The sequence below is a fragment of the Miscanthus floridulus genome, unplaced genomic scaffold, assembly GCF_019320115.1.
Source record: "Miscanthus floridulus cultivar M001 unplaced genomic scaffold, ASM1932011v1 os_2471, whole genome shotgun sequence".
Classification (NCBI taxonomy): domain Eukaryota; kingdom Viridiplantae; phylum Streptophyta; class Magnoliopsida; order Poales; family Poaceae; genus Miscanthus; species Miscanthus floridulus.
This window is the reverse complement of record NW_027098316.1, coordinates 1-22,036: the sequence shown is the minus strand read 5'-3', so window position 1 is coordinate 22,036 and position 22,036 is coordinate 1. Positions and strand designations below refer to the sequence as shown.

The 22,036-nt window shown below is 47.5% G+C and overlaps 2 protein-coding genes and 1 pseudogene across 10 annotated transcripts; 2 read left to right on the top strand and 1 right to left on the bottom strand.

Moving 5' to 3' along the window:
* Positions 1–102: 102 nt before the first annotated feature.
* LOC136534985 (uncharacterized) lies at positions 103–11,828 on the top strand. 2 transcript variants are annotated; one of them, XM_066527331.1, is made up of 3 exons: positions 103–233; positions 11,128–11,306; positions 11,446–11,828. In XM_066527331.1, exons 2-3 carry the CDS (start codon positions 11,182–11,184, stop codon positions 11,654–11,656), a joined length of 336 nt encoding a protein of 111 aa, XP_066383428.1. In that variant the 5' UTR covers positions 103–233; positions 11,128–11,181; the 3' UTR covers positions 11,657–11,828. The 2 variants fall into 2 exon arrangements, 1 of the variants encoding a protein (XP_066383428.1); XR_010778898.1 differs by lacking the exon at positions 103–233 and having other exon boundaries at positions 11,169–11,306; positions 11,400–11,587.
* Positions 11,829–13,107: 1,279 nt separating this feature from the next.
* LOC136534986 (protein JINGUBANG-like) lies at positions 13,108–14,448 on the top strand (annotated as a pseudogene).
* A 692-nt stretch (positions 14,449–15,140) lies between these two features.
* Positions 15,141–18,907, bottom strand: LOC136534983 (uncharacterized). 8 transcript variants are annotated; one of them, XM_066527329.1, is made up of 7 exons: positions 18,379–18,907; positions 18,254–18,311; positions 18,023–18,138; positions 17,552–17,627; positions 17,142–17,259; positions 16,520–16,635; positions 15,141–15,590 (listed from the first exon to the last, which is right to left on the bottom strand). In XM_066527329.1, the coding sequence occupies exons 2-7, from the start codon at positions 18,297–18,299 to the stop codon at positions 15,535–15,537; spliced, it is 528 nt and encodes a 175-aa protein (XP_066383426.1). In that variant the 5' UTR covers positions 18,300–18,311; positions 18,379–18,907; the 3' UTR covers positions 15,141–15,534. The 8 variants fall into 8 exon arrangements, 4 of the variants coding, with proteins under 4 accessions (XP_066383426.1, XP_066383427.1, XP_066383423.1 ...); XM_066527330.1 differs by having other exon boundaries at positions 18,254–18,304; XR_010778894.1 differs by lacking the exon at positions 15,141–15,590 and adding exons at positions 15,643–16,005; positions 16,102–16,369 and having other exon boundaries at positions 18,254–18,905.
* Positions 18,908–22,036: the final 3,129 nt, after the last annotated feature.

Here is a 22,036-nt window from a genome sequence, read left to right as displayed (position 1 = left end):
GGAGGGAGTCCTCACTACTGGGGTGCAGGAACCAGGATGCTGTAGATTCGTGCCTCGCTCCGTATGAGAGTCCTTCCTCTAGCTCCAAGTGCGCTTGGCGCTTCTCCATATCCAAGCGATCCAACTGGCTGCAACTCCCTTTATATTCTTGTAGCTAGGCTTAGCTCTAGCTATTTGCCGGCCGGCTAGTATATATACTAGCAGCCGCACACACACCACTGTCCACTTCAACTATACGAATACAAGGTTGATAAGTACCCTTGTGTGTTCGTTTTATGATGAGTGATTGTCAATATGATCCACGAAGTAGGTTGAGTGGTGACTAACCCTACCATGGCGAAAGCTATGTGTGCGACATGTCTTTTGGCTTGTGTTGTGCAGGTGTGGAGCTCGGATGCGGTGGTCGACGGCGAGGTGAAGGTCAAGGAGGACGTGCCGTGCCGACAGACCGGGAGCGGTGAAGGACGGAAGTGAGGCTTGGACCGAGAGACCCAGAGGCCGGGTGACTAGCCGCGGTGGCTAACACTTGGGACATCGACAAGTGCAAGAAGACATGGAGTGACGGTGTTGATTGGGTCAAGACGGCGGACGCGTGAGTCGAGCGAGGCTCAGGAGGACTTGGCGGGCCGGCCGGTCGAGGACGGCGGTGACACGCGTCGGATGGCGGGGGACGCGTATGGAGTACGCTACTCGCGGACGATTTGATGGTTTGGGCCTCAAAACCATCGGATGGACGGTTTACGGGTTTGGGCCTCAAAACCTGGGCGGAGGTTCCGAGGAGGGACGGACGGCACGTGGCGGCATCGGGGAGTTCGCGTCGAGGCGAAGCTACCGATGAGAAGGCGCGGTGGCCGTCAGATCAAGATTACACCGGGTTGGACAACAACGCCCTTGGGCTTAGCGGTTCAACTCATTTGTATCCAGGGGCAAAACTGGGAATGTGTAATAGCCCTGTTAAATAGGATGAGGGAGCCCCCATCTCCCTCACCTCCTCCAGTTTTCATTTTCTCCTTTAGGGTTTCTTCCTCTAGTTTGCTTCCATGTATGAGAGAGGTCCACAACTCAAATTGTGACGGTTTTGAAGGAATCGGTGGCTGTAACCACCGTATGCCCTCCGGGATTCATGATTTAGTTGTGTTCTTGATGTGATTTTGGTGTTCTTCACGAGCTCCTTTTGTCCCCTCTTGTTTCCCCTCTCGTTTCTTCGTTTTGGGATGGTTTTGGTTCGTTCTTGTTGCCTTGGATCGATCAATGACATGAGTAGAAGCTTTCCACCGAAGGAAATCCACTAATTCCTCACGAGATCGCAGATCCGAGCAATTTAAGTTCTTGACCTATTTTTTGGGGGATTCTTCAATTCCTTCGATTCACGGAGTTAGAGTTTGTTTCGGGCCATGATCCTTTAGAGGTTGCCTTTCTACTCGCTTGTGAACCCTTGTGCAAAGTTTCAAGTCATTTGGAGTTGATTTGATCAAGTTATGGCTTGATTTGATTTTTCCCGAGAAACTGCTCGTTCATACCGGACGTGTCCGATATGATCTAGGACGTGTTCGATATTTCTCACTTTGGAGTTTTGAGCTGAAATTTGGTGGAGACCTTCCCTTGGTGTCTAAAGAGCTATGGTTAAAATTTCATGATTTTTGGACACCATTTGATGGGGTTTTGGATTTTTCTCTTTTGGTCAGCTTGCTGCTGAAAATACCGGACGTGTCCGAGATGATACCGGACGTGTCCAAAAATACCGGACGTGTCCGATATTTGCAGGAGCAGTGCTGTCTTCTTTTGGGAGTTTGCTCGTTTGGGCTTCGATCTGTGTTCCATTTGCTCTGTGGTGACCCGCTGTATTCTGAGGGAGCATCCACCCTTCTCTAGGGTCGTGGTCATCAAGTCTTTCGTGTATGCTTTTTGGGGATTGATGTTGGGATAGTGGTCGAAGATTTCGAAAGAAATTTGAGGCTCCCATTCACCCCCCTCTGGTCGCCGTTTTCGGTCCTTCAATTGGTATCGGAGCCGGTTAAGGATCATTCCACCTTAATCGGTCCGTGATCCACGAAGGCGACATGGAGCGTGGTTCCGGCAAACCACCGCATTTTGATGGGTCCAACTATCCTTATTGAAAGATCCGCATGTCTGCGCATCTCTAGGGGATTGATTGGCTCGTCTGGGAAATTTGCGAGGATGCTACTTACGTTGTGCTCCCTGTTGTAGCCCGTACCACCCAGGATCACAAGGATCGGCACAATGCAAATAGCAAAGCTCGCAGTGTGCTTTTCTCGAGTCTTTCGCTTTCTGAGTTCGAGCGTGTCTCTGATTGTACTACAGCTCGAGAGATCTGGGTGAGGCTTCAGAGCTATCACAAGGGGACCGCACAGGTCAAGACCAGACTCTACGAGACGTACAAGCGCGAGTACGAGAACTTCTCTCAGCTTGATGGCGAGTCCATCGATGCCATGTTTTCCCGCTTTCAGACTATCGTCAACAAAATGAAAGCGAACAAGGCCAACTTACCTTATAGTGATCATGAGAGGGCGCTCAAGCTTCTCTATGCCCTTAATCGAAAGGTATGGGATGTGAAGGTGTCAGCGATCATCGAGTCAGCCAACTACGACACCCTCACCGTCGACGAGCTTTTCAGCAAGCTCAAGTCCACAGAGATCGACTACCAAACCCAAGCCAAGCTCAAGAATCCTTCTGCACCAACCATGGCTTTGGTCTCAGGTAGTGGTTCAAGTTCATTGACTAACCCTTCACAAGCTTCTTTCTCTTTGTCGTGCTTGATGTCAGTCACAGAGGAGCAGCTAGAGTCTCTTGGGGATGATGAGTTGGCACTCGTCATCAGTCGGTTCTCTCGGTTTCACAACAACCGTTTGAACCGCCGACGCAGTGGTGGCCCGAAGGAGGGATGCTATGGATGTGGAGATCCAGACCACTTTGTCGCGCACTGCCCCAAGAAGAAGCCCTTCACCAACAAGTACGACTCCGGCAAGCACAAGGATAAGCGCGACTACACCTCCAGCAAGCACAAGGCCAAGGGCAGCTTCGACAAGGAGGCGATCAAGAAGGCGTACCGTAGGAAGGCCAAAGCTCAAGAACGCACCTTCCTCGCCTCCCTCGGCGACCTCGATGATGACTCCGACGATGATCACTCTTCTTCTCCCTCGGCCGACGATGAGTCCGAGAAGAAGCACGAGGACAAGCTCAACGGTCTCTGCTTTGTTGCCGGTGCAAACCGTGGTGGGTTTTGCACTATGGCGGTTGATGGTGGAGCAAAGCTCAAAAAGGACATCGACGTCGACGACGACAAAAATGAGGTACCGCCCACACTTGACTCACTTATGCTTGAGCTTGATACTATGAATGATACATTGATGAGTCAAGATAAGTTGCTTAAGCGTGCTGCCCACGAGAGAAAAGAGTTTAAGGACCAGCTAGAGGTTGCTTTGAAGGAATTGGAGCTTGCCAAGAGTGGTGTAGTGGTGTCAGAGGAGGAGGAGTGTGATGAGTGCGCTATACACATGTCTAACCTCTCTGACTTGCAATCCAAGTATGCTGTTTTGCTTGATGAATGTGATGAGTTGAAGTCTCGTTCTGGGTTGCTCGGTGCATGCAAGTCCTGCTTAGGCTTGCAATCTGAGTTGGCAGAGAAGGTTGCCAAACTTGTTGAGTTTGAGAAGGCCAACTCAGATAGCACCACCACTACATGTGTTCGATGTGAAGCTTTGGTGTTGGAGCTTGAGTCCTGCAGGCACGACAAGATGGGAACCGAGGAAGAAAACACACAACTTCGGTCCATCTTGAGCTAGGTGTCGTGCAGTGAGCCTCAGTTGGGCATGATGGTGAGCCAGTTCAGGCGGGGAACTGACTCATCGGGAGTAGGCTTTGCTATAGGTGGGAAGGGTGAGCATGTCTATGGCAAGGTTGGTGAACATAGTGGTTTGAACCCAAGTGAGAAACCCACCAACACTCCCAAATTGATCAAGATCCCTCCACCAGAGTCTACCAAGCCTATGATCAAAGATGGTGTGTTTGAAGAACCACCAAAGCTCCACCATCCAAGCAAGTTTGGGTTCCCAAACCGAACCACTTTTGGAACTCACTCGATACTCTACCCAACATCTCTAGTGCACCCCTTCCTAAAGCCAAAAAGCCTCAGAGAGTGAACCACATCCACAAGAGAGTGAGTCAACCACCATCCAAGAGAGAGGTGAGGTACCACTGTGACTATTGCCATAGAGATGGTCATTTGGCTGAGTTTTGCTTTAGGAGGAAGAGAGATGAGCGGCGCGAGTACGAGTTGAACAACCGGAACATGTACCGTCCTCCCCATGGCGTACATGTACCGCTTGTTCAGAGGCACAGTGTTAGGCCTAGAGATGCAATGCCTCAAGGTGCTAGGCCTCAGGTGGCGAGACCACGTGGTGGTCGTGCCCGGCGTGTCCCAAGTCATGATCTATATGACTCTGGACCTCATGACGGTGGCTTTCAGTCCCACACTCCTAGCAGACCACGTTTTCCCCCACGTGGTGATCGCTTCTCTCCAATGGGACATGGCATGTATGGTGTTTTTCCTAACACTTTTCTAGGGCAAATGACTCAACACTGGTATTCTCCTCATTTCACTAACCCTAGTGTTGTGCCATTTGCTCACCCCTTGTCTTTCTATTGATGCAGAGCGGAGGCCTGGAGAACACGTGGCTTGTTGATTCCAGCTGTTCGCGCCACATGATCAGAAGTTCCAAATGGTTCTCCAGCCTCGACCCCATACAATACAAGGAGTACATCACATTTGGGGACAATAGCAAAGGTAAGGTGCTGTCTCGTGGGACCATTCAGGTCAATGAGTCTTTTATCTTGAAGGACGTTGCTTTGGTTTTAAGCCTACATTTCAATTTGCTCTCTGTTTCGCAACTCCTTCAAGATGGGTTTGAGGTGCGCTTTAAGACTGGACTTTCTCGTGTGCTCGATTCTCAAGGACATCTAGTTTGTCAGATCGTTCCTTTTGGCCAAGTTTTCAGAGCTGATTTCTCTCAGTCTTTTGGTTCTTCTCGCTGTTTGGTTGCCGGATCTTCTTCTGATTTGTGGAAGTGGCATAGGAGACTTGGTCACTTGAGCTTCGATCTCCTAGTGAGGTTGAGTTCTCTTGACATGATCCGAGGATTGCCCAAACTTAAGTTTGAGAAGGATCTGGTATGCCATCCCTGTCGCCACGAAAAGATGGTGGCTGCTTCCCATCCTCCAGTGACTCAGGTCATGACCACGAGACCCAGTGAGCTACTCCATATGGACACTGTTGGTCCGGCTCGGGTTCGGTCAGAGGGAGGGAAATGGTACGTTCTTGTGATCGTGGATGATTTTTCTCGTTATTCTTGGGTGTTTTTCATGGAGGGCAAGGACGAAGCATTTTCTCATGCTCGTGACTTGATCTTGAGGTTGCAAACTGAGTTACCAAAGAATGCTATACGAGCTATCCGCAGTGACAATGGCACTGAGTTCAAAAACTCTCAGTTTGACACCTTTTGTGCTTCCTTGGGTCTTGAACATCAGTTTTCTTCACCCTATGTCCCTCAGCAGAATGGTGTTGTTGAGCGCAAAAATCGGACTTTGGTTGAAATGGCCAGGACGATGCTCGATGAGCATAGGACTCCTAGGCGTTACTGGGCCAAAGCCATCAACACCGCCTGCCATGTTTCAAACCGCATTTTTCTTCGTGCTTTCTTGAAGAAGACATCCTACGAGTTGCGGTTTGGGCGTCCACCCAAGGTGAGTCATTTTTGAGTCTTCAGTTGCAGGTGCTTCATTCTTAAGCAAGGTAATCTTAACAAGTTTGAATCTAGATCTTTGGATGGTATATTTCTCGGTTACGCTTCTCATTCACATGCGTACCATGTGCTTAATCTTGAGACTAACCGTGTCGTGGAGACTTGTGAAGTCACCTTTGATGAAACCATGCCCTCTTCTATTTCGGTCTTTGAACGTGCAGGTGATGAAGAGATGGGTGACAGCATTTTCGTTGAGGATGACGATGACGTCGATTGGGATGATCCCAAGCCATCTCAACCGGCTGCCCCGATCGAGCCAACTTCGACCACTTCGGCTCACGGCCCCGAGCCCTCCACCTCTACTTCATGGGGTCTGTGCGAGCCGCTTCCTCAATCGACTGAGGAGGCCCCAGCTATGGATGAGGGGGAGGCGACTTCGTCTTTGGGTGCACCTCGACATATCCAGCGATGCCATCCTCCTTAGACCATGATCGGCGACATCGACGAAAGGGTAACGCGTTCCAAGTCTTATTATATTTCCCATTTCGCTCATTCTGCTTTCGTAGCTTCTTTTGAGCCTCGAGATATTGGACACGCATTATCTAATGCCGATTGGGTTAATGCTATGCATGAGGAGTTAGAAAACTTTGAGCGGGACCAAGTGTGGGTTTTAGTTCCACCTCCATTAGAGTGCCACCCCATAGGTACAAAGTGGGTTTACAAGAACAAGCAGAGTGAGGATGGGGTGGTGGTGAGAAACAAGGTGAGATTAGTGGCTCAGGGTTTTTGCCAAAAAGAGGGAATAGACTATGAAGAAACATTTGCTCCTATTGCCCGTCTAGAAGCCATTAGGATTCTTTTAGCATTTGCAGCTTCAAAAGGGTTCAAGCTGTATCAGATGGATGTAAAGAGTGCCTTCTTGAATGGGTACATAAAGGAAGAGGTTTATGTGAGGCAACCCCCTGGCTTTGAAAATCCAAAGTACCCCAACCATGTTTTTAAACTCCACAAAGCCTTGTATGGTTTGAAACAAGCCCCGAGAGCCTGGTATGAGTGTTTAAAAGCTTTCTTGCTTGATAAGGGTTTTAGGATGGGTTCCGTAGATAAGACTTTGTTCCTCCTCAAGCAAGGCACAGACATCCTTTTGGTTCAGATATACGTGGATGATATAATCTTTGGTGGCTCTTCTTATGCTCTTGTTGCCAAGTTTTCAGATACTATGAGCAGGGAATTTGAGATGAGCATGATGGGCGAATTGACTTTCTTCCTTGGGCTGCAAATCAAGCAAACTCGTGAGGGGACGTTCGTGCACCAAGGCAAGTACACCAAGGACGTGCTCAAGAAATTTGATATGGGTGAGGCCAAGCCTCTTTTGACGCCCATGTCAACCACGACGGCCCTAGATGAGGACAAGGAGGGAGAAGCCGTGGACCAGAAGGAATACCAAAGCATGATTGGGTCCCTGCTATACCTAACGGCGACGAGACCGGACATCCAGTTTGCAGTCTGCTTGTGCGCGCGCTTTCAGTCTTCGTCGCGCATGTCTCATCATCAAGCCATCAAGCGGATCCTTAGGTACCTTCGTTTCACACCCGAGTTTGGTCTTTGGTTTTCAGCTTCCTCCTCTCTTTCTCTTTGTGGGTATTCTGATGTGGATTATGCTGGTTGTCGTGTTGAGAGGAAGTCCACTTCAGGGACTTGTCAGTTTCTTGGATCTTCTCTTATGTCTTGGTCTTCTTGCAAGCAGTCTAGCGTCGCCCAATCCACCACAGAAGCTGAGTATGTTGCTGCTGCTGCTTGTTGTTCCTAGTTGCTTTGGATGATAGCTACTCTGAGAAACTTTGGGTTAGAGTTTAGGCGAGTGCCTTTGTTTTGTGACAGCACCAGTGCCATAAGTGTAGCCAAAAACCCAGTCCTTCACTCAAAGACAAAGCACATAGAAGTTCGCTTTCACTTCTTGCGTGACCACTATGATAAAGGTGATATCGATCTGCACCACATTGATACCCAAAACCAGCTCGCAGATATCTTCACCAAACCACTTGACCAAGCCCAGTTTGCTCGCTTGTGAGGGGAGCTTGGAGTTTGTTTCCCTTTTTAGAGGAGGGAAACTTTGGTTGTTTTATTCTAGTTTTGCTTTTCTTTGTAGTGTAGCCTTTGTTTTTGTTTTTATATCATTTTTGCATATCATATCATCATGTATCATATTGCATCCTGAGCTTCATCCTTATAGTAGCTAGATTGACACTATGCTCTTGTTGGGGATGTTATGGATATACAATGATGTGCTTTTGGCTTAGGCTCCTTTTGATCAATTGATACATGTTATGAGCTAAGCTTGTTTTCCAAATTGTGAACTTGATTAAAACTTGTTGAAACATGAAATGTGTTCACCACTACTTATGGCACTAGCATGTGTAGAATGTGTCGAGATCTTTTTCTTGCTTCATATATATGCTTAGTTGCTACGGCTCATACCTTGAGTTACACACTTGCTTGAGAAACTTGAATTTGTGCTAAAACTTGAAAATCAAACTAAGTGATTTGAAAAGATCAGGATGGGTCTGTACTATCCTATGTCAGGGTATCGAGACAGCTCCAACTTGCACTTATTGGTGAACTTGAGCTCTGTAATAGATACCGAGATCATTGTCTTAAGCTTCTGATTGCCTTTGGCATAGGCTTGACATGGTCGCTAAGTCAGGTTTTGATGGCATAGATAACCTCCCGCACACACTTGTCTGACAAACTTTGGTAATAAGCTGCATAACTCCGATAAATTTCAATTGGTGTCTAAAATTTGATCAAACCACAAGTTTGTCTCATGACATGATGTGTGAACTTTGTTTGGGGTAGTTCACTTTGCATACATGTGTAGCACAAGGTCGATCTCCTGTCTACTTTTGCTATGTGCTCCTTTGGTGGTGAACCCTCTTTTAAAATTGCTCAAACTTGATCAAAATTGCTTAAATGCCATATTTCGTCTCATTTGGTCACTTTGAACATTTGCTAGCACTTATATGTGTTGCTATATATACATGACAGCATCAATTAGAGCATCTTTTCAATCTACTTACTATAATCTTGAAGCTTCTGCATTCGTGCATTTCTGCATTCAAAGTATGATTTGAGGGGGAGATGCAATCTTTGGGCTCTAGCTTGATAAGTGCATGTGTCAACAAGGGGGAGAAGTTTTCCACACTCACAATGACACAAGGGGAAGAAACTTCCAATTTCACTTAAAGTTGAGAGATATGCATTCATTTGAGAGAGATTGCACTTGTTCAGGGGGAGTTGCATTTGAGGTGTTTTGCTAGATGCGTTGAGCCTTTGCCTCTTTTGGAGGGTCTAGCAGTTTTTCGGTTTTTCGAGCTTTGCTAGTGGTGTTGAGCCCGTTGCCTCTTCTTGAGGGCTAGCTTTGTTTCACTTGGTTGCGTCGAGCCGTTGCCCATGTCTTTGGGGACCAAGTTTTGCTCATTTTCAAATGACCCGTTTCTTAGCTTTTCTTTGGCTTTTGGTCATTTGGGTGAGTTCTTTCTTTTCTCTTCTTCTTCTTTTTCTTTTGCTCAAGCTGTTCGTGTATTGATGTTGATAATGCACTCATCAAGGGGGAGATTGCGAACACAAGGTTGATAAGTACCCTTGTGTGTTCGTTTTGTGATGAGTGATTGTCAATGTGATCCACGAAGTAGGTTGAGTGGTGAATAACCCTATCATGGCAAAAGCTATGTGCGTGACATGTCTTTTGGCTTGTGTTGTGCAGGTGTGGAGCTCGGATATGGTGGTCGACGGCGAGGTGAAGGTCAAGGAGGACGTGCCGTGCCGACAGACCGGGAGCGGTGAAGGATGGAAGTGAGGCTTGGACCGAGGGACCCAGAGGCCGGGTGACTAGCCGCGGTGGCTAACACTTGGGACATCGACAAGTGCAAGAAGACATAGAGTGACGGTGTTGACCGAGTCAAGACGGCGGACGCGTGAGTCGAGCGAGGCTCAGGAGGACTTGGCGGGCCGGCCGGTCGAGGACGGCGGTGACACGCGTCGGATGGCGGGGGACGCGTATGGAGTACGCTACTCGCGGACGGTTTGATGGTTTGGGCCTCAAAACCTGGGCGGAGGTTCTGAGGAGGGACGGACGGCACGTGACGGCATCGGGGAGTTCGCGTCGAGGCGAAGCTACCGATGAGAAGGCGCGGTGGCCGTCGGATCAAGATTACACTGGGTTGGACAACAACGTCCTTGGGCTTAGCGGTTCAACTCATTTGTATCCAGGGGCAAAACTGGAAATGTGTAATAGCCCTGTTAAATAGGATGAGGGAGCCCCCATCTCCCTCACCTCCTCCAGTTTTCATTTTCTCCTTTAGGGTTTCTTCCTCTAGTTTGCTTCCATATATGAGAGAGGTCCACAACTCAAATTATGACTTGGTTTTGAAGGAATCGGTGGCCGTAACCACCGTATGCCCTCCGAAATTCATGATTTAGTTGTGTTCTTGATGTGATTTTGGTGTTCTTCACGAGCTCCTTTTGTCCCCTCTTGTTTCCCCTCTCGTTTCTTCGTTTTGGGATGGTTTTGGTTCGTTCTTGTTGCCTTGGATCGATCAATGACATAAGTAGAAGCTTTCCACCGAAGGAAATCCACTAATTCCTCACGAGATCGTAGATCCGAGCAATTTAAGTTCTTGACCTATTTTTTGGGGATTCTTCAATTCCTTCGATTCACGGAATTAGAGTTTGTTTCGGGCCATGATCCTTTAGAGGTTGTCTTTCTACTCGCTTGTGAACCCTTGTGCAAAGTTTCAAGTCATTTGGAGTTGATTTGATCAAGTTATGGCTTGATTTGATTTTTCCCGAGAAACTGCTCGTTCATACCGGACGTGTCCGATATGATCTAGGACGTGTCCGATATTTCTCACTTTGGAGTTTTGAGCTGAAATTTGGTGGAGACCTTTCCTTGGTGTCTAAAGAGCTATGGTTAAAATTTCATGATTTTTGGACACCATTTGATGGGGTTTTGGATTTTTCTCTTTTGGTCAGCTTGCTGCTGAAAATACCGGACGTGTCCGAGATGATACCGGACGTGACCGAAAATACCGGACGTGTCCGATATAATACCGGACGTGTCCGATATTTGCAGGAGCAGTGCTGTCTTCTTTTTGGAGTTTGCTCGTTTAGGCTTCGATCTGTGTTCCATTTGCTCTGTAGTGACCCGCTGTGTTCTGTGGGAGCATCCACCCTTCTCTAGGGTCGTGGTCATCAAGTCTTTCGTGTATGCTTTTTGGGAATTAATATTGGGACAGTGATCGAAGATTTCAAAAGAAATTTGAGGCTCCCATTCACCCTCCTCTGGTCGCTATTTCCGGTCCTTCAAACTGGCCTTCCGCTCCTATACCACTACTATATCTTTGTAGTCAAAGAGGTGTTGTTCATGGGGACGGCTTCAACAAGCCCAGACACCATGGAGGCAGCAAGGCCTCCCGGTCTCTCCATCACCGTCGAGAAGAACCCGCCGGAGGCGCGCTTGCTTCAACTCGGCGTCAAGTCCTGGCCCAAGTAATAATTCAAAGCTTTCTTCCCTTCTCTCTCGTTGATCTTTTAACTACGTATGTGACATGTTCGTTCGTTCGTTCGTTCTGTACCTCTAAGTTTTTGCCTCTGAGATCTGATCGATCGATCCTTCACCATCGCGAAGATGGGGCTGTCCGCCGGGGAGGTTCCCGCTCAAGTTCGACGCGGCGCTGACGTGCTACCTCGTGAAGGGCAGGGTGAGGGCCGCCGTGAAGGGCTCCCGCGAGTGCGTGGAGTTCGGCGCCGGCGACCTCGTCGTCTTCCCCAAGGGCCTCAGCTGCACCTGGGACGTCGTCGTCGGCGTCGACAAGCACTACAACTTCGATCCCTCCTAAACGACCATATTTTAGCCCCACGCGTCGAGCCCACATGCACGCATCTTCTTGTTCTGATTTGTCTCTTCTTTTTGTCTGACGCCTCGATCGAATTCCTGTGTTGATGTGATCTGTAAACCTCTGCGTGCGACGAACATGATTTAGCTAGCAAGGATTTGTGTGGTAGCCATTAGTTCTCTCTTTCAGTTGTGAGTTAACAGAATCTGATGGTTGGCTCCTTTTTTTTTTTTTTTTGATAACAGACTCCTCAGTTGATAGCTAGTAATTCATACACTATACGACTAATGTAATGTAATATATTGATATTACTAGTACAGAAGAGATGATGTTCTTGATTGGATGCTTTCGTTCCTTGACCGTCAGTTTGCCGGTTAATTAACTGATCTATGGGCTAAAGGCAGCCCTGTCTTTAGTGTTGTGACACCTGTGGGTGCCAGCGTCGCTCACTAGTGGTCACTGATGCCTGCTTTGAGGTTAACGATGGTCGTCACTCACAGGTTGCTTTTCGTATTGCGCTTCCCCTTTCCTCCTATCCTCCTCGGTCCTCCTCGCTTTCGATTTCAGTGGCTACGCGCCTGCGCCTACGCCCCCGGCGTTGGGGTGTGTGAATGAAGAGGAATTGAACGAAGTGGATGACGACGACGACGATGCTATCCTTGCTGATCGGGCAAGTCCCCTGTTCCGTCCAGCGGAAAGCGATGGTCCTCGCGACTTGACCGTGTCACGCCTTGGTGACTTCCGACGTTCCTCGTACGCAGCATGGCGGGTGGAGTGTTGTTGGTGCAGGTGCAGGACAACGCTGAGCCGAAATGGCAGACAGAAGCCATAGATAGCATCAGAGAGCCGGAGGGTATTCCAGCTTCCAGGTGGGCCTGTTACCTGACCAAAACTTTCATTGTTAGAAAGCCCAGAAGACCATGATAAAAAAAAGGATTACGTCCACTTTTGGCCTCTCAACTATTGTGTTGGTCTAATTTTAACCCCTAACTATAATACTGTCTAGTACCGGTATCCCAACTGTCAAAACCGTTCACTTTTAGCACTTAGACGGGGACAATGCTGTTTTGACCTATCGTTGAGCGGTTTTGACATATAGGGCCCGCGCGTCACCCACTCATTCCCTCCCTCTCCTTCCTCCAGCTCAGCAAAGTTCATTCCCATGGAGGCGAGCCCGTGCGCCATCTCGCCCACCTCCTCCACGTTGAGCAGCACCACGCTGCCCACCGACGCGTACACCACGGAGCGCGGCGCCTACGCGTCCAGCCACTCCACGCCGTCGTACTCACTGGTGCTCGCGCTGGCCATGCGCCACTCGTGGCCGGACCTCGCCGCCGGCGAGCCTCCTCCCGGGCGGGATTGGCCACGAAGACGTGGCAGAGATCCGAATCCGATCCATGGGAGAGGAAGCGGCCACGGCCACGGCCACCGTGGCAGGGAAGAGGAAGCCGGCCATGGCCACGGCCAAGGGCCTCCTGGTGACCTTCTCCTCGCTCTCCAGCGTGGGCGCGAAGCTGGCCACGTCCGCGGGCGTGTCGGCCGGCGGCGACGGCGTGCCGGTGGGCCGGGGCCGCGTCCGGTTCGAGTTCATGGACGACGAGGACCCCAGCCCCGACCTGGACGACCTCATGCGACAACTCGCCAAGGACGGCCTGTCGGCGTTCGCGAGGCTTCTCGGGCGGCAGGCGGGCGCCGGCAGGCCCGTGTCGTGCGTGGCTTGGTGGAGTTCCCGCCCAAGGACGACCTGGACGCGCGGTTCACGCTGCCGGGCCTGCCCGAGATGTCCGTCGCCGACGTGCCGTCATTCCTGCTCCCGTCCAACTCCTGCAACTCGATCGGACGATTAGCTAGCTAGCTGCTGAACCGCGCGCGCGCCACGGGCAACCACAAGAAGCTGCTCCAGTTCCTGCGGCCGGACGACGACTACTACGGCGGCGACACGTCGTGTTCCACCACGAGCGCGAGCACTGCGGCGTCGCCGTACGCCTCGTCCCCGTGGATGCAGCTCCCGGGTCTCGGCGCCAGCCCCCGCGGTGGCGCCGTAGAGGATGCGACGACCAAGCAACGGACGGGGCTCCTCGGCTCGCTCGTCAAGGAGGACGGCGGACACATCTACTCGCTGGCAGCGGCGGGGGACCTACTGTACACGGGCACGGACTCGCGGAACGTGCGCGCGTGGCGGGACCGCCGTGAGTTGGGCGGGTTCCGCTCCGGCAGCGGCCTGGTGAAGGCCATCGTGGTGGCCGCCGACGGCCGCATCTACACGGGGCACCAGGACGGGAAGGTGCGCGTGTGGCGGAGCGCGGCGGATGAGGAAGGTGTGCGTGGGGTCGCTGCCCGTGGTTCCGGGATGTGCTGTGGAGCTCCCTCCGCCCGTCGCAGTACGTGCAGACGCGGCAGCGCCACAGCGGCCTCTGGATGCGGCACTTCGATGCCGTGTCGTCGCTCAGCCTGGATGCCGCGGCGGGGCTCATCTACTCCGCCTCCTGGGACCGCACCTTCAAGGTGTGGCGGGTGTCCGACTCCAAGTGCCTCGAGTCCGTGTACGCCCACATCGACGCCGTTAACGCTGTCGCCGCCATGGCCTTCGACGACACGGTCAAGGTGTGGCGGCGCGGGACGAAGCAGGGGAAGAACAAAAGGGCCGCCGGGACGGGGACACGTGGTACACCATGGAGCGCGTGCTGCGGGAGGGCGACAGCGCCGTGATAGCCATCGCGGTGGCCGTGGAGGCCCGCGTGGTGTACGTCGGCTCCTGGAGCTGGAGGAAGGAGAGGGAGGGAATGAGTGGGTGACGCGCGGGCCCCACATGTCAAAACCGCTCAACGCCGGTCAAAACAGTCTGGCTCCCGCCCAGGTGCTAAAAGTGAACGGTTTTGACAGTTTAGGATACCATTACTAGACGGTTTTATAGTTGAGGGTTAAAATTAGACCAACACAATAGTTAAGGGGCCAAAAGTGGAATTAATCCTATAAAAAAAGGAAAGCCCAGAAGACCCATTAGAAGTTAGAACACTGAAAAAACAAACAAAAGTTCTTTTGCCTAGTAGCATCCCACCTATGAATCCTTGCCTTTGCAACTGCGCGCTCCGATGCAGTATTCCGGTCGGCAGTCGCAGCTCCATGGACGTCACCAGCCTAGAGTTAAACTTTTATACTAAAAACACACGGATCGCACGATAAGATAACAATACTGTGGCAATACTATAAAATTAAATACCAACGTTAAAGTGATATTTAATCCAAAGACAAAGTTTGTGAAATTAACACAGTCACGGAAAGTATGGCATCGCAGGCTCACAAACTCTGTTGTATAGACCTTTTCGTGATGTGGCTAAGATAATGTTTTATATCAACGGAAAAAAATCTCCGATATCCATTTCTTTCGTGCATCAATAAATACATTCACGAATAAGGTGGTCAAACCTACTTAACATTGTTCTTAAGATGACATCTCCCATAAGATTCTAGAACTCAAGCTAGAAGATTCAGCAGGATACATATTAAAATTCTCACACCTAAATATTAAACAAATATTCTCCAAATAGCCACGTTAGTAGAGTTCTTCTCCTAAAGCATCTTAATACAAACCGTAAATAACACGGTACTCATGAAAAAGTTAGCATATAACATTTACAATAACATGGTACAGTCATTCCAAATATGCCATACCTATGTAGTACATCCATGAGCAAAACTAATTTCAAATCACAAAGTGCCTTCGTTGATTTGTGCATTAGTTCCAGGTAGTATACTAAGTCTTGATGTTGATATACAGCCTGTTCGCTTGGTCGTATTTGGCTTATAAGTCATGGCTTATCAGCCAACGAACAGTATTTTTCTCTCACACCAAACCAGCCAACAGTATTTTCAGCCATGGCTTATAAGCCAAACCAGCCCAAACGAACAGGGCGATAGTTATGGTTGAGAGCGCAACCTATAAAGCAAATATATCAGATAGATCAAGACATGTCAATTGTATTCTCAAATAAGACACCAAACCAGACCTTGCCTCTGTTCAAAATTGATTTCTTCCATGTACTAAGATGCATGTTCTATTTCAGGTAGTCTGTAACTATAAAATACTACGATACATGTTCTATTCCAGGTTGTGTAATAACAAATTCAGAACTTCAAGGATCCAGAGCATAACATTTACTGTTCTAAAGCACAAAGCTGCAAAGCGCAATTGATAAGGATCCCATCCTCATCCACTGCGAAGTTGGTTGCAAATCTTTTATCCCACCAAGAGGATACAAGGTAACTGGTGCTGTTGTGCTTGGCGGATGGCTTCCAACTTGGCTAACAGTAACTGAAGCCCCAACGTTGGCTGCTGTTTGCTTAACCTAAAACTGAGTGCACATGAAAGAGATACTTAAAAGAAAGATAACCAATAAAAATGGCGTAGGGATATAGGGTCGTGTAAAAGGAATCCCAAAAATGTGCACCTGAGTATGGCTTGTTTTGATTTTTTGGACAAGTGGGTTCATCACAACTGAAGAAAACCAATGCCTAAGACTATCTCACCACTGGTCAATCTCAGGATATACATCCCAATTCTCAAAGACCTCCACTACTTGCTCTAAGGACATTGGAGATGAAAATTCAGGGTCACCCTTTTTTGGCAGCCTGCTGTATTTCTGATGGGAGCCAGCAGACATCCTCACAGGTCTCAAAGCTGTGCTCCTTGCAGCACAAGGGTGGTTGATGTGGTAACTGAAACAGGCGTAGAAACACCAGAGCTTGTAATGGTTTCTGGAGGTGTTGCAGCCTTAGTGTATGGATCCATTATTTTGTCAATATTTTCATCCAATCCAGCCAAGAAGCGCTACAACGTAGTAGTGGGTAAGTAAAAAAATCCAATACCTTCCATGTGGCTTTTTTGAAAAATGACAATGAAGCTTTCTAGGCTGATAGCAGTAGGTAAGTAAAAAAACCATCCAAGACCTTCCATGTGGCCTTTTTGTAGCATGAAGGAAGGGCTGCCAAATGTACAATTGATGAACTATATTCAATAACTCAAAGGTGCAGTCAAGAGCAATTTCAAAAGTTAGCTGGAAAATATATTCTATAAGAAAATAGTAGCCCGTAGAATTATAGCAGGCCAAGATAAGTGCATGTATTGGAAAAATAGGAACTGACACCACCAGTTTAGAGCGAAAGCGCTTCATAGTCAGTATAGCACATGAGCTATCAAAAAGGAGAGCTATAGCACACCAATAGCATAACGATCAGAGACTTGTACTTTGGACTGAACAAACTAATCATAAAAAGTAGCAGAATAATACTGCAAGGTTGCAGGCACTAACTAATAAGGTTATGTGCTCCTCTGTACTACTGAAAAATCTAGCACGAGCTCAAGCTGCTTTTTATCTATGCTTCTTATGATCTCTGCATTGCCAAATCATAGAAAATAAAACAATGACAAGGAACCAGCTATTGTATAGGCAATATTTGACACTCATAGCCATAGAAGAATAGTTAAAACCTATATATAGAAAAGGAGAAATCCTGAGTAAAGCTACAGCCTGAAACTGATGATTCCAATCTCCTTCGCCAGCAAGCCTTAGAAAAGTTGCCTTCTTTGGCCACTTCTCCAACCATCTCTGCAGAACAATTACCAACCAAATTTTCAGAACTAAGTAATTTGCAATAACCTAAGGTCAGAAAGAAACTAAGAACACAATTCCAGGGATATCCGAGTATCAAAAGTTACTAAAGAAAGCCAACCGGTCTATTCAAGTGTACTATAAGGTGATCACACTAAATTGGTGCCGACAAATAGATGATGCAACCAACTCTTCACTCAATTGAACAGAATCTGAATAACTCAAGTAAAGTAGGCGGCACACGGCTCGTCATCCTGGATGCATTCAGTTTCCTGAGTAAAGCAATAACCTGAAACTGATGATTCCAATCTCCTTCGCCAGCAAGCCTTAGAAAAGTTGCGTTCTTTGGCCACTTCTCCAATCATCTGTGCAGAACAATTATCAACCAAATTTTCAGAACTAAGTAATTTGCAACAACCTAAGGTCGAAAGAAACTAAGCACACAATTCCAGGGATATCTGAGCATCAAAAGTTACTAAAGAAAGCCAACCGGTCTATTCAAGTGTACTATAAGGTGATCACACTAAATTGGTGTCGATAAATAGATGATGCAACCAGCTCTTCACTCAATTGAACAGAATCTGAATAACTCAAGTAAAGTACGCGGCGCACGGCTCGTCATCCTGGATGCATTCAGTTTCTGGTTACCCATGCCAAGCCACATTTATAGAAACTCCTCATAATCCAAATCACCTAAAACATGAGACCATTCTCTGGTATGGCAAGACCTGAATGTTATGGAGCAGATCAGGAAACTCACCGTGCATACGGTGTTCCTTCTGTAGGAATTTTCATGTGGTGTTCCTTCTGTCGGATTTTTTTGTGTGTAGTAGCTGGTAGTGATGCCTCTGCCTTTTTTGATCCCCTTGAGTGAAACTAATTTAATTGAGCAACAAATTAATCGAATGACAATCTCACAACAGGAAAAGGCCCTCCTTGCACAGAGATCATTGTCCAAATCATTACGGCTGATTAATCGTCACTCACTTACCACTTCGGCAAGAGGATGGGAGCAGCACTCCAGCAGCAACAACCATTACGGCTGGAACCTTAGATACGAACCAAATCAGTATGGTGAAATCAAAAAGAGTGGAGGCGGGGAGAGACAACATATACCCTGGTTCTGTTGTTTGGCTTTCGCCTCGCCTAGGACGCATGTCTGCCGGATCAGGGCACCGGACCCCAAGATCGAGGCGTCGGTGAGGGGAGGGAGTAGCCGCCTCGGCCTGGGTGTGTCGCTTGGATGAGCTGCTGCCGGAGCGCGATGTGATGGAGACCAACGACGAGCGCCTAGCTGGCGGCGGAGACCTGGGCGTGGGGTAGCGCTGGACCATTGCCCTGTCGCGATGTGATGTCGCGATTTCAAGGTTGCGAGCGAGCGAGGTGAGGCATCGTGGGATCACAGGGTGGGCAGACCGACGACAGCTCGGCGTCCTTGGCGCCGGAGCGGCGCTGGCCATGATGGCGGTGACCGCGGCCGCTCAGCGGTCGAGGATTTGGTGGGTGAGAGGATCGTGGCCAGCGTCGTCGCGTGACTGGCGGCGCGTGGTGTTCGTGGGACTTTCGTGAGGGACGACGCGAAGCGTGATTGGCGGCGAGGGGTGAGCGTGGGATTGGACTGTTACCGGGTTGAGGGTCGGACGTGGGAGCGTGATTGGCGTGATGGCACAGGCGTGCTTTCCTTCGCGTTTTTTTGGATGGCACGCGACCGGCAGCTTTCCTTCGCGGACATGGGATCGCACGGGCCGGCAGAGGAAGGTGAGGCAAAATTTCGTCTCGCTCTTTAGTCTTTTTTAGCTATGAGAGATACATATCTAATACGGAGTAGCTAATAACTAATAGTTACTCCATCGATTTTAAATTCTACTCCCTCCGTCTCTAAATAAATAGATTCCTATAGTTATCTTAAATCAAACTTTTTAAACTCTGATTGAATTTATAGAAAAACTAGTCAAGATTTATAACATCAAATTAGTATCATTACATAGATCATAGAATATATTTTCATAATATGCCTATTTTATGGTATATATGTTACTACTCTTTCCTGTCAAGTTAGTCAAACTTAAGATAATTTGACTGGCACAGGTTTTAGGAAATTTAATTTATTTTTGGGAACGGAGGAAGTAAGATGTTTTGGTCTTTTTAGATGCACAAGTTTTGTTATACACTTATATATACACTATATTTAGATACATAGTAAAAATGATGTATCTAAAAAAAAGTTAAAACATTTTATAATTTAAAATCGAGGGAGGAGTCGCTAAAAATTATGTAAGAATAGATCTAAAGGACCTAGCTAATAAGTAACTTAATTATTAGCTGAACAACTAGTTAATAAATACTTCTTATGTCCCAAAATAAGTAACAGAAAATAGTGATAACATTTGTATTTCAAAACTCTATAAATTTAACTAGGTAAATAGTGTTAACATTTGTATCATCTCAAAATGAATTTATTATGAGAGTAATTCCACGCTCAATCTAATAATACTTATTATACACACAATAAATATTAATACTTATTTGTATGTATTTGGTCAACCTAAAAAAAAGTTCACTCCTCGAAAACGTGATGTACACTTATTTTGAGATTGAGAAAATACCTCACTAGCTATCTGAACTCGGAACCAACTAATAGCAGCTAGATAACAAACAAGAACGCTGACAACGTCCGAAGACGGAGAAAAAGGCGTATGCCAGTGGATGGAGACGATATACACGTCCGGAGATGTATAACATTTCGAGTTTTTGACATGATGACGTAAGGACTCTGACAGGACTTGAGCTTCTCTGAAAACAGTGAAGTCACATTTTTGGGGGTTTATTAGGCTTCTGACCAAAACATAACTTCAGCTTCACTACTTTTGCTTTGGTTTTGGCTTCAAAAGCCATTCTCTTATATCGGTAGAGCTTTTGATTAAATTGATGGAGAAATAACTAGCCCTGTTCGCTTAGTTTATAAGCCGTACTTTTTCAGCCAACGAACGGTATTTTTCTTTCACAACAAATCAGCCAATAGTACTTTCAGTCATGGCTTATCAGCCAAGCAAACGGGGCAAAAGACCTTGCCAAATAAAGCCATAATACTCCTCCTAACGTCCTATACGTGTGAGTCAAGGTACTACTACCAAAGACGGACACGGTAACCTTGGCAGCAAATGAGAAATGTAGCGGATGGGCTATAGTAGGCCTGTAGCCGAACTCCTTTTTGTGGAAGGTGGGGGCACGCAGAGCCTACAGATCGGGGACCACAATATGGGCCTTTGCTGGACCTACAGATCCAGAACCCTGAACATGGTTTTAAGATGGGCCTTCACTTGTCGCAAGCCCATTCCAAGGTGCTCCAGTTTCCTCTCAAAAAAAAAAAGTGCTCAAGTTTACCGTTGCAATCTACATCACCAGGACTTCCTAAAAATATATATATACGTCAGCAGGAGCATGTACTGCTCGACTGCTTCCATCAATGATTAAGCCTGAAAATCTATCTACGAAGCGCTTCAGCATTGACGTTTTCAGGGAACAGAAAAGACTGCAGCAGCTGAGACTCGCTATCAAGGTCCCTCCCTTTCTCGGCTAACAAATATCAGCACTGATGCGGTGCAGCGGCGATCCAGTCTTGAGCCATTACTCCTGTCACAAAGCCAGCCCTTTTAGTCTGACGGAGTATCCATGCCAACTTGCAAAAAAAAACCCAAACACGACAACAGTGAAATTATGTACGCTTCCATGCTCCATTGATCAGGTCTGCTAATTGCCCACGGGTTCCACAAGTAAGACGCATCGGGATCACCGTGCATCTCTATCACCAACGAGGAACAGCACCTTGGACACCTCAACCATGTTGAATACTGGTTACCAGATAGCCAGATTGTATAATACTGATCCAGCTGCTGGATTTACTTACCGGATACAGAGGATGATGCAGGTGACTGTAGCACCGAGCAAAAAATATTCGAGAGGTGAAAGTTTGTCACCGTTAAGGATGCATCAGCATGTCATAAAATGGAGAAGGTCATGTCACACAAGCTAGATACTTGGCTATGTAGCGGGCGCTGACTTTGCATCTTACTAATATACGGAGTACAACTACAACCTGTGCTGTCCCTTTTTAGCTGAATCTACCATCTATATTAGTATTTCAGCAGCTACAGCGACATGGCTCGAGATGGAAATATTAGCTGGCAAGTAGGATGAGAGCAACATTTCGTATTTTTTTCCGGATTAACCAGCTCAAATATAATTTTTTTTTGAAAGAGCAGCTCAAATATGAATATTCTTTTACAACGAATCTACTACCAAATGAAGGCTTGATGAATTGTGTGTGTATGGATCAATTTGATGTCAGCGATCGACAACAGGGAAGATTCTAGTTGAGCACTTTAAAAATGTGTCTTCTTAAAAATGGAGGCTAGTTGAGAAGTATTTGTATCCCTACTGTATCTCATCACAAATCTATTTTCTAAAGAATCTCAATTAACCTGACCATTCGATCAGTGCCAAGTGTTGCGATCAATACTATACTCCCTCTGTCCCATATTATCTGTCGTTTCTGATTTCCGTGTCACAAGTTAGACTCAATTTGTAGAAAATACGTACAACTTTTGTATCTCCAAATAAATTTATTAAAAACTAGATTCAAAGATCTTTCCAATGATACTAATTATGTACCATAAATATTAATATTTTTAATATATATTTTATCAAAGTTGTTTCTCGGGAAGCGAAAGCGACAGATATTTTATGACGGAGGGAGTACGCAGGAAGCCAAGGT